Source organism: Dendropsophus ebraccatus, chromosome 8 (genome assembly GCF_027789765.1).
Source record: "Dendropsophus ebraccatus isolate aDenEbr1 chromosome 8, aDenEbr1.pat, whole genome shotgun sequence".
In the NCBI taxonomy this organism is placed as follows: domain Eukaryota; kingdom Metazoa; phylum Chordata; class Amphibia; order Anura; family Hylidae; genus Dendropsophus; species Dendropsophus ebraccatus.
The window spans coordinates 71,707,248-71,722,335 of NC_091461.1; the positions used below are offsets into that span (position 1 = coordinate 71,707,248).

General features: G+C 38.8%; 1 protein-coding gene across 1 annotated transcript in view; it reads right to left on the reverse strand.

Moving 5' to 3' along the window:
* The window catches only part of GRID1 (glutamate ionotropic receptor delta type subunit 1), a 907,710-nt gene that overhangs the window by 53,799 nt on the left and 838,823 nt on the right, over window positions 1-15,088 (reverse strand). Inside the window, exon 13 of the mRNA XM_069979187.1 lies at window positions 6,414-6,609. Coding sequence (XP_069835288.1) covers window positions 6,414-6,609 — 196 coding nt within the window. The remainder of the gene's footprint in view (window positions 1-6,413; window positions 6,610-15,088) is intronic.

Consider the following 15,088-nt stretch of genomic DNA (forward strand, 5'->3'; position numbering starts at 1 on the left):
CAATCGAATAGTACGCTATTCGAGCTATTCGATTTTGGTCGAATATTCAAACAAAAACACGGTGAAAATCCCCTGGCGCTTTTTTTCCAGCTGAGAAACATGCAGGGGGGAGGGACAGACACTAGGAATAGGCAGAACTTAAAAAAAAAAAAACTCTAACTGTGATTGGCTGAATTGCAGCAGAGTGAGGAATAGAAGTAGAGGGGCTGGTCGATGAAGTAAATGACCCGACCTGGCAAGGGGTGATGTCCAGTGGGGAAAGTACTGGAGGTGTGGTGACTCGCGCTGCACCAAAAAAGGCGCAAAGAGGCAGAGGTATGTCCTGAGGTAGAGGACAGATGAGTCAGCAAAGGCAGGCCAGAGTCACCAGGGCCGAAGCTTTTCCCCAAAGCAGCCAGTCACGCCAAGCTCCCCCCATGAGTTCACACAGTTCTTTGGTGTGGAGGTTTTTTAATGTTTGTGCAGATGACAAGCTGAGCGTGGTGTGCACGCTATGTCACTCCAAACTAATTAGAGGAGCGGAGAAGAGCAACTCGAGAGACCACCTTGGCCATGCAGCGTCACCTGGAAGCAAAACACTGGGCTCAATGAAATAGAGCAAACGCAGAAGAACCTGTGCCCGGCGTTGCCACTGCTGACTCTTCCCCTGTTCTCTCTGCTAGCGCTACAGTCCAGACCACCAGCCAACAACACCTCGCCATCTGCCGGTGCTTCAACCACTTTGGGATCTTTTACAGCTTCCCCTTTGCCTGCATCTGCTCCTTCGCCGGCACCGTCATGCGCCTCTTCACAGCAATTGTCCATCACTCAGGCATTTGATCGCAGGCATAAGTATGCCTCTACTAACCCATCTGCCCAAGCCTTAGACTGCCACATCTCCAAATTGCTGGCCATGGAGATGTTGCCATTTAGGCTTGTGGAGACACAAGCCTTTTGTGACCTGATGACAGCTTCCGCACCTTGGTATTCCGTCCCTAGCCACCACTACTTTTTCAGGTGTGCCGTCCCCGCCTTGCACCAGCACGTGTCCCATAACATTGGGCTGACCCTGAATTATGCGGTTAGCTCGAAGATCCACTTGACCACCTACGCGTGGACAAGTACATGCGGCCAGGGATGCTATATCTCACTTACAGCACACTGGGTGAATGTTGTGGAGGTGGGTACCGTCTCTCAAGCAGGGACAGTCTCCCTCCTCCCCTCTGCCTAAGATTGCCAGCACGGGCTCTGACAACCCCTCCCTTTCCTCCTGCTCCGTAAAATTGGCCTCAGCGAACTGGAAACGCTTCAGGACTCTCATGGGGGAGATGTCAGTAGGCCGTGCTCAAGCTTATCAGCCTGGGTGATAAGAGGCACAGCGAACCAGAGGTAAAGGATGCCATCTTGCAGCAGGTGGAAATTTGGCTGTCACCGCAGCAGCTGGGACCAGGCATGGTCGTGTGTGATAATGGTCTTAACCTGGTGGCAGCTCTGGAGCTTGGAGAACTCCAACACGTTCCATGCCTGGCGCACGTTTTTAATTTGGTGGTGCAGCGCTTTTTAAAGTCCTACCCCAACCTGCCAGAGCTACTGGTGGAAGTAGAGCGCCTTTGCGCCTACTTTTGGAAGTCCACCGTGCCAGCTGCTAGCCTTAGAAAACTGCATTTGCCCGAACACATCCCCCACAGGCAAAAAAACCCTTTCTGTTTCAACCATACTATTACTCGAGGCCTTGGGAAGCAACATCGTGCCAGATGCAATGTGTGCAAGTTTGCGCACAAGACAAAAATATTTGTAGGTACGAACATTAGGTCCCACAATATCCAGTCATTTATTAACTGTGATTCACACCATGCCGTTTATGCCATTCATTGTTCCTCATTCATTGTTACTCATTTAGCTGTGATAAAGGCTGGTAACAGCCGAATTGCGTCTAACTTACACGTACCTGTTCACATGCTGTGTTTTATGGAAGTTTTTCTACAATAAGGTAAGTGTTTTTAAGGACTTTTTTTGCTGGAACATTTTTTCATTTGTGGATTTGTTGCTGCGGACTGTTCCCCGTAAAGTTCCTTTTGCATTTTTGTCCCAACACGATAAATATGGACAAGGTAGAGTGTCTTTCAAGCTGCCATTATAGTTTAGCATAATTATGGTGTATGCTGTTTTTTCTCACTTTGAATTCTGTAATAGTTAATATTTAATTAATAAAAAAAAGTTTTGTTCTAAAAAAGTTATTTTCGTTGTTCAATAGCTTAATTAAAACAAATCCTTGCTTTTGCAATTAAATATACTGTTAATAAATAAATAAATATGTATATTTATTTATAGTATATTTAATTGCAAAAGTATGTATTTGTTTTAATTAAGCTATTGAACAACGAAAATAACTTTATTAGAACAAAAATGTGTTTTATTAATTAAATACTAACTACTACAGGAAGCTCTATTGCCGGCAATACATATTGCCGATAATAAAGCTTAATGTACTAATTAATACTTTACTTTAATTAAAACAGCAAATGTTTTTCTCTAATGATGCAATTTTTTTTATCCCAATAGCAACATTATAAGAACCATTTAGATTTATATGTCCGATTAGCTGATTGGCTAAAGAGCTGGTCCCGTCACACGAAGCTCAGTGTGCCGAGGACCAGTGAAGAGAGAAGAAAAAAGAAAGAAGATAGAAGACATCAGAGGGTGAGAAGAAAGCTCCCCCCCCCCTGCACTACATCCATCCCAGCAAGGAAGGGGGGGGGTCACTTAACCCCTTCCTTGCTGGTATGGGTGCAGTCTGACATTCTGGCCCGCAAGGGGTTAAGTGGGGACCCTTACTTAACCCCCTGGGGGACAGATTGTTCAGTATGGTACCCAAAAAGATAAGTGGGATGCAATGCATCCTCTCTTAACCCCTTGGATGCCACACTGTAAGCAGCGATCTGTAAAGATGCTGCATACTGTAAGGTGCACAACACTGCTCAAAATGATGGGTGTTGTGCTCCTGTTTGTGTGGGTTTTTTGGGGGTTTCTCCCTTTTTGTTTTTCAATTTTCGGTATCCTGTGGATTACAGCGGATTCGATGGACTACGTTGATGACCAGCGGTTGTTGGTATTTTTTTTTTTTTTTTTATAAAATGGTCAACAAGGGGTGTCGAGGTGTTTTTATTTGAATAAAAAATATTTATTGTATCATGTATTTATTTCTTTACTATATAGACTTAGTAGTGGAAGCCGTCTAATAGAGGGAATCCATTACTAAGTCAGGGCTTAGTGTTAGCTGGTATAAAATGGCTAACACTAACCCCCCATTATTACCCCTGTACCCAATGCCACCAGGGTTACTGGGAATAGCCGGGTGCCAGTGGTCCCGAAGCGTCAAAATTGGTGCTCCTGGACTGGGCGGCAGCAGGCTGGTAATATTAAGGCTGGGGAGAGCCAAAAACAAATGGCCCTTCCCACCCTTGTGTTACTAGGCTGCTGCTGCTTGGTTTTTAAACCGTCTGGTTATGAAAATAGGGGGAACCCTACAGGTTTTTTTTTATATTGTGTTTGGTGTGTAGAGTTGATAGTCTGTGATAGTGGCGTAATACTGAAAGTGCATATATATGCAATATATACATGTGTACAATTCACATCACTGGCTGGGCAATATATTACTCTGCAAACAATTGTATTTCGCAAGTGTACTAAATAAACAAAAAACAAACATACGAATATTCAAATTTTTGAATATTTCACTATTCACTCTTCTCTAGTTTTAATGACAGGCTTTAAGAAATGTTTACTGTAGAAGCTGGATCCTAGCTGGCCTATTTGCTGTAGCGGTTAAATAGGCAAAATAATAAAGCAATCAATCCCACAACAGTATTTCTTATGTCCTTTTTTGAGAGCTTTATATTAAGTTAAATGTTACCAACAGAAAATGATGTTGTGAAGAACTGATAAACTACATAAAAAAAAAAAATCTAAAAATTGTAATCAATGCTGATGTAATAAACCTGTAGCAAATAATTTGATAAAATGACAGGTTTTGTGTTCGTTTCATGCTGTTTTGCATCCAGAATGTATTTAGAAAGAAGATTAAAACAAAGTGTCGTATACAAAGTCTTCATAAAACAATATTTGAATAGTCAAAAGTCACATCTGCCTATCCTGAGTAATGTAGCAAAACTGTGCCTTCATTGAAGAAGATGAATGGAGTATGTCACTCCTTGTCTTGCCTTTTAAAGATGTCACCCACCAGCATTTAGAAGCTGCCTGCCCTTACATTATAAGCCTCATTATGACTGATAATCTTTGGCTTTTAAGTTGAATAATTCTATCAGCGCTTTCTAAAATCCAACCTTGAAATGTTCTGCCAGAAAGCTCGTTCTCATGTCAGGATGTTCTATTAGAGTCTATGTTTAGCGAACGGCAGCCTTTTATCTATAGACATATCTAGACAAGATAATTGTAATAATTCCATCAGAACAAAATGAAAGCTTTGAGAAGATTACATTCTAAATAAAAGATGCTTATTTATTTAAATAGCAATGTCACCTAAGCCTACTACACTCCCTTCTAACCAACCTCTTCATTAATTCAAGAAGCTACTTTATATTTAAAAAGTCCATTAATCTGCTTACACTCTCTGGCCTCTTATTCTTTCAGTCTTATTACATCTTTAAATAGAAATCAGGAAACACCCTCTTGTTGGCACTTATTTGCAGTGCAGAGAATGCTCTGTATTTGTAGGCATACAGCAATTAAGTCTATGGCACACCAAGGACTTCAATAAAACCACAGGCAAATCAGACAAATTATTTCGCACTTAGATCACTTTGAAAGAAAGTTCCTATTAATGAAGTGACTTATAGTAAAATATATATAAAAATTACTATGCTCTACACTCTGTCTGTATATTCTTCTCTATGTCTTGCCTTATTGCAGAGCTGAATCCCTTATTAGATTTTTAGTTAGTTGCAACTCATTATCAAACAGCATTTAAGTGAGTCTACCTACTTACTACTCAACCTGGTTTTAAGTAACCTACCATCTTCTATGGATGTAGGAACTGATGGTGGGTGCTAAAGTTTTCTAAACAATCTACTTTGCTTCTCAGAGTAATCTGCTCAATTTTGTAAACATTTATGGAAAAACACACTTATATCAGCGAGATCACTGCTTACTGCTCACAAAACGTCCCTGCATGGTTCAGGCTGCCATTCAAATATAATGCTATGAGCCACAAATCCCCTTTTAACACAGGCAGATGTGTGGCCAATAGCGTTATATTTTAGTGCAGCCCAAACACTGTGATCAGCTGAAGACTGGGCATTTTCCCACTCTTCAGCTGATTGCTGACACTTATACACAGACTGATTGTCAGCCAAAGGAACACTTCTAGCAACGTTCCTTGTCGGACAGTGTAAAAAACCCTTAGACCAGGGCTTCATTTATGGTTGCCGTTATTGTATGGCATTGTGACTCATGTAAGTGAATGGGGTCACATTGTGACCCTCAGGTGGCAGCAACTGCAATCTGACAGTCGCAATAAATTTATAAAAATTTTTTGACTACAAATCATGGTCATGGCGACTTGTAAAGTCTTTAGGCAACCCCATTCACTTAAATAAATCACCACAATGCCTTATGATCACAGCAACTCAACACAGTGATTTTCAGCCTCATGACCTGAGATTGCAGTGTAGCTCTATTGTAAAGCATAAAGAGTGTGGAAGTAGACCAAGCATAAAGAGTTTTACAAATTTAACACTTTTGATTAATTGCCATAAGGAACCTAATTTTAAATTATTGATTGAAGATACATATTTGTACTTCCCTCTACCTTATAGTATAACAACAATCATTGCAATAAAACACGTAGAAAGTTTTAATTATGACATATTGATGTGTAACATATAATATGAATTACTGCACTTATGATTAAGACATACTTCATTTAAGTATAAAGTAATTTGTGGAAAAATATATAAAAAAATAAATAAATAATAAAAAAAATAAAAATAATAATAATAATAGAGATGAGCGAACCTCGAGCATGCTCGAGTCGATCCGAACCGGAACTTTTGGCATTTGATTAGCGATGGCTGCTGAAGTTGGATAACGCCCTAAGGCTATCTGGAAAACATGGATATAGTCATTGGCTGTATCCATGGTTTCCAGACAACCTTAGAGCTTTATCCAAGTTCAGCAGCCACCACTAATCAAATGCTGATCGTTCGGAAGGACTCGAACCCGAACCCGGTTCGCTCATCTCTAAATAATAATAATAATAATAATAATAATAATAATAATAATAATAATAATAAATATCTTCTATTCTCATCTAGTGTAGTTACTACTGCATTAATTCATAGGAAAATAAAGGCATGTTTTTGATTCTATTTCAACACAACTAAATTGATAATAATGAATAAAGATACATCTCTTACCTTCCTAATACCTTCTGAAGGGTTGGAAACGCAGTTGTCAGCACCATTGTTTTTGCTAATAGTTCTCCAAAGCTCTGCAAATGTGCTGTCTTGTTCCAAAGTGTTAGTGCCTTTTGCTTTAAAATATTCATACACTGCTGAATCTTTTACTGTCCCATAAGATAAATCTATTTGTTTGGCCAAGTCTTGAAATGTTCTGCAACAGAAGTCATAGACAATGATTATTTATTTAATGTATTTATTTTCAGAATAAAATGAAAACATTACAACACTAAGTAAAGCTGAACTCTAAAAGAAGTATGAAATAAATATATATATACTTTTTCCCTTCCTCTCTGCTTGTCTTGCTCATAGTGATGAAGGACCAAACTGGAGTTAATGGGCCATTCCAGGTTTTTAGGTGTCATCTAGGAGTAGGCAAGAGCGATTTTGTGTGTGCTTTACTCTCAGAGTATGAAGTTTATGCTGGGTACACATATGTGACCTGTCTAGGAGGACAAATAGTCCATGTGCAGTCTGAACACAGCCTATGTACAACACAGCAGCTTGAACTTTGTGTGCGACCCCTACTGTGTGAAAAAAACAGGACTGTACACTTAAGTGTTATTCCAGCATTGAGGTAATGCTGGATTTTTGTTCCATTTGTTTTTGCAGTGTAAACACTGATATTGGAACGGCAAACTGCCTGTTTACCTCTGTATGCGACCAATACTTACCTATACCTGAGCGATTCCCCCACTTTCCCTCTCTCTCTCTCAGTGAAATCATAGAATCAGGAATTTGATCAAATCCCTTACCCCTTTGAGGGAAATGATGGAATAAATTCTATTATTTCCCCTGCAACAGAGAATTTTCTTACTGTATTGCCTCTCTGCTCCCCCCAGCCTGTCCACTATGCTCCCCGTCCACTCCGCCGTCACATGCCTGCGGGGAGGGGTGCCACTCTGCTCCCCCGTCGGCCTCCGCCGCCATATGCCTGCCTGGCATATTTGATCAAAACCCTGGATTCTATCATTTCACTGCAATGTATGTGTATATATATATATATATATATATATATATATATATATATATATATATATATAAATAAAAAAAAAAAATTAGAGACTACACATGGTTTCTGACTCCAGTACATAGTCTATTTCTGCACCACAACTGTACCGCTCAGATTATCAGTGGGGGTAACAGGTGCCTGCACCCTGCAGATCAACTAGTGATAGCCTATTATGTGGACAGACCATCAACAGTTTTTGCCTAGAAAATCCCTTTAATATAATACATCAAATACTTACACATAGTCAAAACTATCTAGGAGAGGGAAGACCTTCTCTGTTAGTCAATGCTTTGTCTCTAGGTGAGAAAGGGATATCTTGTGTGCATATAACTAGTAGATTGTATTAGAGATATATTCAGAGGAGTGCGTCAAGTTAAATACATTTTAGTATAGAGAGACAGGGTCTCATGGGCATACCCCCAGATACCCAATACATAGGAAACACCAGTCCAATTCAAGGGGTTCCTATAGTATATATACATATTTTTCAAGTCCAACTATGACAGATAATTTGGGTAGGTGAATATAAAGTTTTATAATTAGTACTCTTCCTGGAGCCATAAATAAAAATAAATTTCAACAATTCAGTCCAAAAATACAGCCGAAAGAAAACGCTGTGTGAACATACCCATAGAGATAACACTTTAGAAAATGATAGTACAATATGCTTGTGCAAAATATATTCTTTACATAGTTGCTTCTTATCGTTAATAGAGATACCCCATGTGATTATGGCATTTTAGAAAAATCTACATTATAGAAGATGTCATCCCACTATGAGCTAGAGTAGGTAAGGTGCTAAGAATGTATGGAAAGACTTTGGCGAACTAAAATTTTTAGTTGTCCATCACTATGTAACAGTACAATTGTTGACAGTAAGAACTTATCCAGGTGAAAACAACTAATATGATGATAACAACTGATCATTGATCCACCTACTTTTAGAGTGCTCTTACATGCAGCACTATTGGCTGAAGCTAGTATTTGAGATTTTGATAATTGCCGCAAGGCTAGATGAATAACATTACATAAAATCATCGGTTAAGTAGAAACACTAGTTCCGGCTGCAAGTACTAGCATTCATGCATATGCAAAGAGTTTTGATTGGCCAGTGTCTCTGTGTTTTGACCCCTATCAATAGCAAGAAAAAATAGGTGTTTGATTTCTTTTTTTTTTTCCTGCACTTTTTGCACACTACTGGTGACAGAATCACATTATGAGTCCATCTTGGTAATCTGGCACAAAGAAATGAGAGAATGTGCTTAGGGTGTTCTTCTCCCAACTTGTTCTAGCAACATTCAAAACCCATTGAAATGATCCTTGGATTAACAAATTGGATTTGTACTTTAATTTGATTAATTAAATTTGATTAGATTAACAATTATTTTTTTGTTAATTCATTTTGGGTTTCGGGCATGTGCCGGACTGCAGAGACCTGCTGTGAATATGCTTACTACTCCAAATTTCTGTCTCACTATCCCCCGACGCACCTCACTAAAGGTAACCATTAAATGATAACCACAATACTGCAGGATTTTCCTCTGTGGCCTCAAGTGTTCACTTAATGGTAACTAGCAACTGCACAGAAAGATGTTGGGCTGGGCCAGTAGGAGCTGGGTGCAGGTGAGTATATGACAACATCCTACAAATTCTGAAACCTGGAAACTAATCTGGGTAATATGTACTGCTCTTTATCTATAAATATCCATAATACAGTGTTGACCCTATAAATGTGTTTAAAGCTAAGAGAGTATTCTATTCTGTTTGGCACCAGGGGAGAAAACTATTTATTTGGGTAATGTATTTAGCAGAGGAAAACATAAATTATGAATATATACTGCAGTTTTAATACATATGTTTAGAACCAAGTTTCACTCTTTCTTTAGCCTTATGCCATATTTGCTTATGATAATTAAAAGATTGGCTATTTATTTTAAATACAGAAAAAGAAAATAAAAAACGTTTCCACGATTTGCTTTAAGCACATCATCTCAGACTTTCTTTCATCAGGACATTTTCATGATTCATAGTTTCCAGTCACAACACAAACACAGCAGATGAAAGGTTCATAAGACCTAACACATCAATGGAAATGTTCCTGTTATCATCCAGCCTAATTTTTAAGGAGTATTTCTAATTAATTTCTAAATAGCTAATTTCTCAAGATGAATACTAATACAATTTCTCAGCAGCTATACTCCTTTTGAGATTTTTTTCTACTAAACAAAGGAAATCTAAAGTAAAGATGTTATAGCCATCAACTCACTTAGCATTAATATGGAGAATAAAGTTATCTAGTAACCATTAAAGCCATGTACAAAAGTAACTGCCCCCTTAAAAAATCAAATACTCCCTATTTAACAGTAATAATTGCTTCAAAATACAGTGCTTGATTTTATCTGAGCCTTTCGCTTTGGGTCTGAAAAATATAAATTACGTATATGGTGGTTTATAGCTGAGAGACTTTTGTTATTTATTTAACAGGTCATCCATATGAAACTGCTAATATGTCCCTGTAGCAACCTTCCTCCTCATTCCAGCATTGGTGTACTTATTTTTCAAGTTGGCGCTGTTTTAGAGCAATTTGTTCCAAAATAAAATATGTAAATGGGTTCCTTTGGTGTACTGGAGATGTTCCTTGGCCCCTCAATGCTCTGCCCCACCTGCCTGCCAGCTTCGACCTGCATGCTTACTAAATCATAATATCGTACGTGCGCAGTAACAGCGCCATTTAGGAATCTGGGCTGCTGTTCCTGTGCATGCGTGAGAACAAGACCTGCCTGTCCCCCTCACCCTACTGGGTCACCCTGCTTCCCCTCCTTATTGGGATCCCTGACCCTCTCCCCATGTATCTGCAGTTCTTCTCTTTCTACTTCTTTATAAAACTTTACATACTACTCCTTTATAGTCACCTATCTAAATTGGCATAATCATTACTGAATGGCCTTACTGCTGCAATACTGTCCTGCTATGTGTAAATTGCAGCAGAAGTGCAGCAATGTATAAAAAAAAAAAAAATCTAAATTTTTCGTGGCACACAAAAAAATGATGCCCCAACCAGCCCTGTAGGTGGAAAATAAAAGTAATATGGCTCTTAGAAGGCGGCGAGGAACATTTCTTCAATTTGACCTGGAAATCTGTGCATCAATGACCTTTGACATGAAGCAGTTAAGAATTGTCTATGTTCCCCTACAATACACATAAAAAGCAATGTTCAAGCTCCATGATAACTTTAGATACTTAACCAGCCAGATCAATGTTTTCTTATTGACAGCTTTTGACCTCAGAGCTAAACAAGAATTGTTCTTAAGTGTGATTAAACCTAAACTCAGTGAAGCAGCATGTTACAATGGTTTTTATTTCATCTATGAACACTCCAGTATATAGACAACAGTGGATTTGTCACATTGACATTGATTATTTGTGGTGGAGCACTAATAACTTCTTCACATTTTAATTTAACTTAAACTTTTAACCCTTTAACTCCATAGCCACTTTTGGCATTGAGGATCAAGCCCCATTTTTCTAGCCGATCTTGTTTCATTTAAAATATGTCTACTTTATGTTAGCTTTATTGGAAAAATGCCCCTTTTCTTGTTAGGATATATTAGGTCTTACATATTAGCAGTAAATCTTTCAAATTTAACGTATAGAAACAGTGGCAACAATCAGGTATAGTAACAGGAGCAAAGATTAGGTTCAGTAACAGGAGTGAAGATCATGTACAGCAACAGGAGACAGGGCTAACTATCAGGTATAGTAATGGGGGTGCCTCTCAGGTACAGTAACGGTAGTGTCAATTAGGTACAGTATCAGGAGCGTAGCTCACATACTCTAACAAGTGTGGCGAATAGGTATAATAGGATAAGGTACAGCGATTACGTATGGCGACACTTTACCTTGTTCATGTTCAAATACCCCTTGTGTATATGTATGTGAATTTGCATTGAAGGGTTAAGGAAAGTATAATTTCAGAAGAACAATGTTTATAAGCCAAACATTACAAAAAGTGCAACGGGCCACTTATGTCCTGGTCCCTGCATACTCACTGATCACTGTGCTACAGCACACATAGCGCTAACTACAAGCATTCCCTAAATGTTATTCCAATGCTATTTACATAAGAGAATGGCATACATTTGGAAATAATTGTTTGTGTGGTTTACATCTGCATTCCAAAGGGGTCACTGATTTTCTTAATGGACAGGTTTTCACCCCACTGACTATTGATCCATGCCTTGAAAATGGGAAACTGCCAGATCATCAATTTACACTCAAAATAAGTATGTTAGTTGCCTAAAACTTTGTTTATACTACTGCTTTCTTCCATTCCATTGGATTTCTGATTCTTTTGACAGGGGAAAAAAAACAAATATATTACCTCCCCCCCTAATATTTTTTAAAAAATATAAAATATAAAAAAAGGGAAGCATGTATTTCAAAACATTGGTAAAGACATCGGCCATCAGTCCATCAATATTCTCAATTGTAGTTTACAGATTTCTTTACTCAGACGCCCTATTCCCCCGACGCCAGTGCGAGGTACCTCGCTATTGACCAGTCTGTTCTCTCTTGAACCCTTACCTCCACTCGTCCTCTAAATCCTATTCACTTATGACTCCATACCGTCCCGCCCGCCGAGCAACAGAACACCGGCCCCAGTCTCAATGATATTAACATTACACTTAGTGTTAATACAGTTATCTCTATCAGCAACAAGGCTTAAACTAAACCAGACCATTCATACAGGTTTTCTAAAAGGTGTACTACAGGTCTGCCTGCTTCAACTAAGAAACATTCAAGGCCATCAAGTCCACTTGACTACTTGACTATTCACAAGTACACTAGTGCGTGTATCCTCATATCCTGAGGAACACTCACACTATACACGATACTCCTGATGGCTCCTCCAACCATATATTATGATCGATCAGTACCACCATAGGCATCAAGTCGCCCTGCACTTATTCCTGGTTCAGTGCTACTGAAGAGTTACTTAATATAGCCTAACAATATATAATCCAAATAAATAGTATCAAAATATACTTTTTTTATCCATATTATCCCTTCCATGTCTCTCACAATCCACATACAACATAAGATTCTATTTTATTTACACAATATATCTGGGCCCACTGGTCCATCACCCATTATGCAGGCTGGACGCTATGGAATCCCCACCCTAGAGAAGTAGAAACAAAAAAAAAAAGTTACCAAGCCCCTCAAGTTCAGTGATATGACGCCAGGGGAAAAGGACCCCCGTTCACAAATCAAACCTATCTTGGACTTTGCAATAGTTCTACAAACCACCACTTTTATGTACAATTCAGAGTGTTCCAGGCACCACGTATTACCATGATGCCAATGCCTTGCTTATATCTATCTCACCTCCCCTTACTCTTTAACTCCTTACTAGTTCTCCTGCCCTCCCCTGACCAACCCTCCTTCTCTCCCTAACAAAAAACAGCAAAAAAAAAAAAACAACCAACTCTCTCTCACTCTCCCCTTTTTTCCCCACGGCATCAGATTGTAACAAACGCTGTCCCAATGGCCAGAGCGCCCATGACTTAAAAAAAAACAACAAGATATTATTGCACTTAGATACTCCATCATGATCATTCTTTTTATTCCCCTTTCCCATTCTTTTATATCAGGGGGCCTGGATTGAATCCAATACCTCAAGATACAGTTCCGTCCCATGAATAGTGATTTAGCGAGCATTGACCTTAGGTGTGGAGGACCATCCACCCCTGTAAGATCTCCAAGTATACAAATAAGCGGCTCCAAGTGTAATTTTATTCTTGTAATTTTTTCTAGCTCGGCCGCTATTCCTTCCCAATATCTAAAAAGCTTTGGACATCTCCACAACATATGCTTTCACCCCGGGACCTCTTTGCTAACTTCAGGGGATATAGTAACGCCTATAAATTAAAAATAATTGTGAGATTATGTGATTAGGCCGGGGATTACATTTCCCAGCAGCTGAAAAAACTACAGACCAGTCTATTTCATCCTACCCTAAGTCCTCCTTCCATTTGTACATTTATTACCTTTTTAAAGTGATACTGTCAACCCCCTTGCTCTTTATGGTATTCTCTGGACCATCCACAAGCTTTAAAAGGGTTATCCAGTGCTACAAAAACATAGCCACTTTCTTCCAGAGACAGCCCCACTCTTGTCTGCAGCTTGGATGGGGTTTTGCTGCTTAGTTCCATTGAAGTGAATAGAGCTTAATTGCAAATCACACCTGAACTGGAGACAAGAGTTGTGTTGTCTGTGAAATAAAGTGCCCATGTTTTTGTAGCACTGGATAACCCCTTTAATTCTGCACATTCAATATTTGTCTGTATAAAACATGTATGTGTCCTCTAGGCGGAACTTCATGATAGTTGGTCCCTCCCCCCCAGCTGGAGAGGTAGAGGGGTAATGATTCAAATGCTGTGAATGCTTGCCTAGTCAATTCATTTAACCAATGAAATGAAGTGAGAGTAAATGTACAGTATCACTTTAAAGCTAATAAAAAATACTTATACTGTATGTCTCTGAATTCTTACCAGATGATGCCACCATAGCTTAAACATTTATTTATTCATTTTCATTTTCAGTATGCCAGCCCAGCACATAATCCTCTATTACAATTTGTAAGGTATTATACGAATTTACTTTGCAGGGGTATACCCGGAGCATTGTCATTGTGACTATACATAAGACAGGCTTACAGTGGCAATTTGGCAACAAACTGTAAATTAGTAACTGATATATCTCACTGCGTGTAAACCATGGTAACAGATGGAGGTGCACATGACAGGATTTAGCATCCATCTTTTCCCAGTCTTTTTGACGGTCATTGGCAATTATAGTCACAAAATCCTATTGTGTGAACGTAGACAAAAAAAAATGTGGTTGACCACGTTTTTGTGTACGTTAAAAATAAAGATGCGTTTTGATCCTATCATTTATTATAGATGTCAATAGAAAAAATAGAAAATAGAAAAATAGAAAAAAAATGTTTTTCCATCCGTTTTTTTTCCCCATCTTTAAAAACGTGGTGTGAACCAAGCCTAAGGTGTGATTCATTGCAATGGGCAACAAAGGACAAAAATACTTTAAGAGTGCTTTGGGAATTTCACCGATTAATTTAAAAAGGAAATCTTTTAAAAACACACTTAGGCTATGTTCACACAACGTCTTTTCATGTCCATTTAAAATTACGTCCGTAATTTTGAGTCTAAGATAAAGGACATTATTTAGCAGCCTGACCTCCCCTTAGTACGATGACTGGTGTTTGTCCATAATACTAGTTTGGGGTTACTAATTGGACTTTGGATGTGGCTTAATTGAAAAGAATTTAATAGTAAAAACGCAGACAGAAGGGTGACAAAAGGAAAACTGTGTGTGAACTACAAATAAAAAAAACGTCCGCTGTTTGCAAAAGACGCCCGAAAATAATGATCACGTCCGTTATTCAATACGCTGTGTGCATTGGACGTCCATCTTCCCATTGACTTTAATGCATTGCATTGCAGTCAGTTAAATCTCGGCAAAAACTGACATTATTTTAAATATGAAAATCGGCCGCCTTAATATTTTTTACGTTGTGTGAACATAGCTTTAGTGGGAG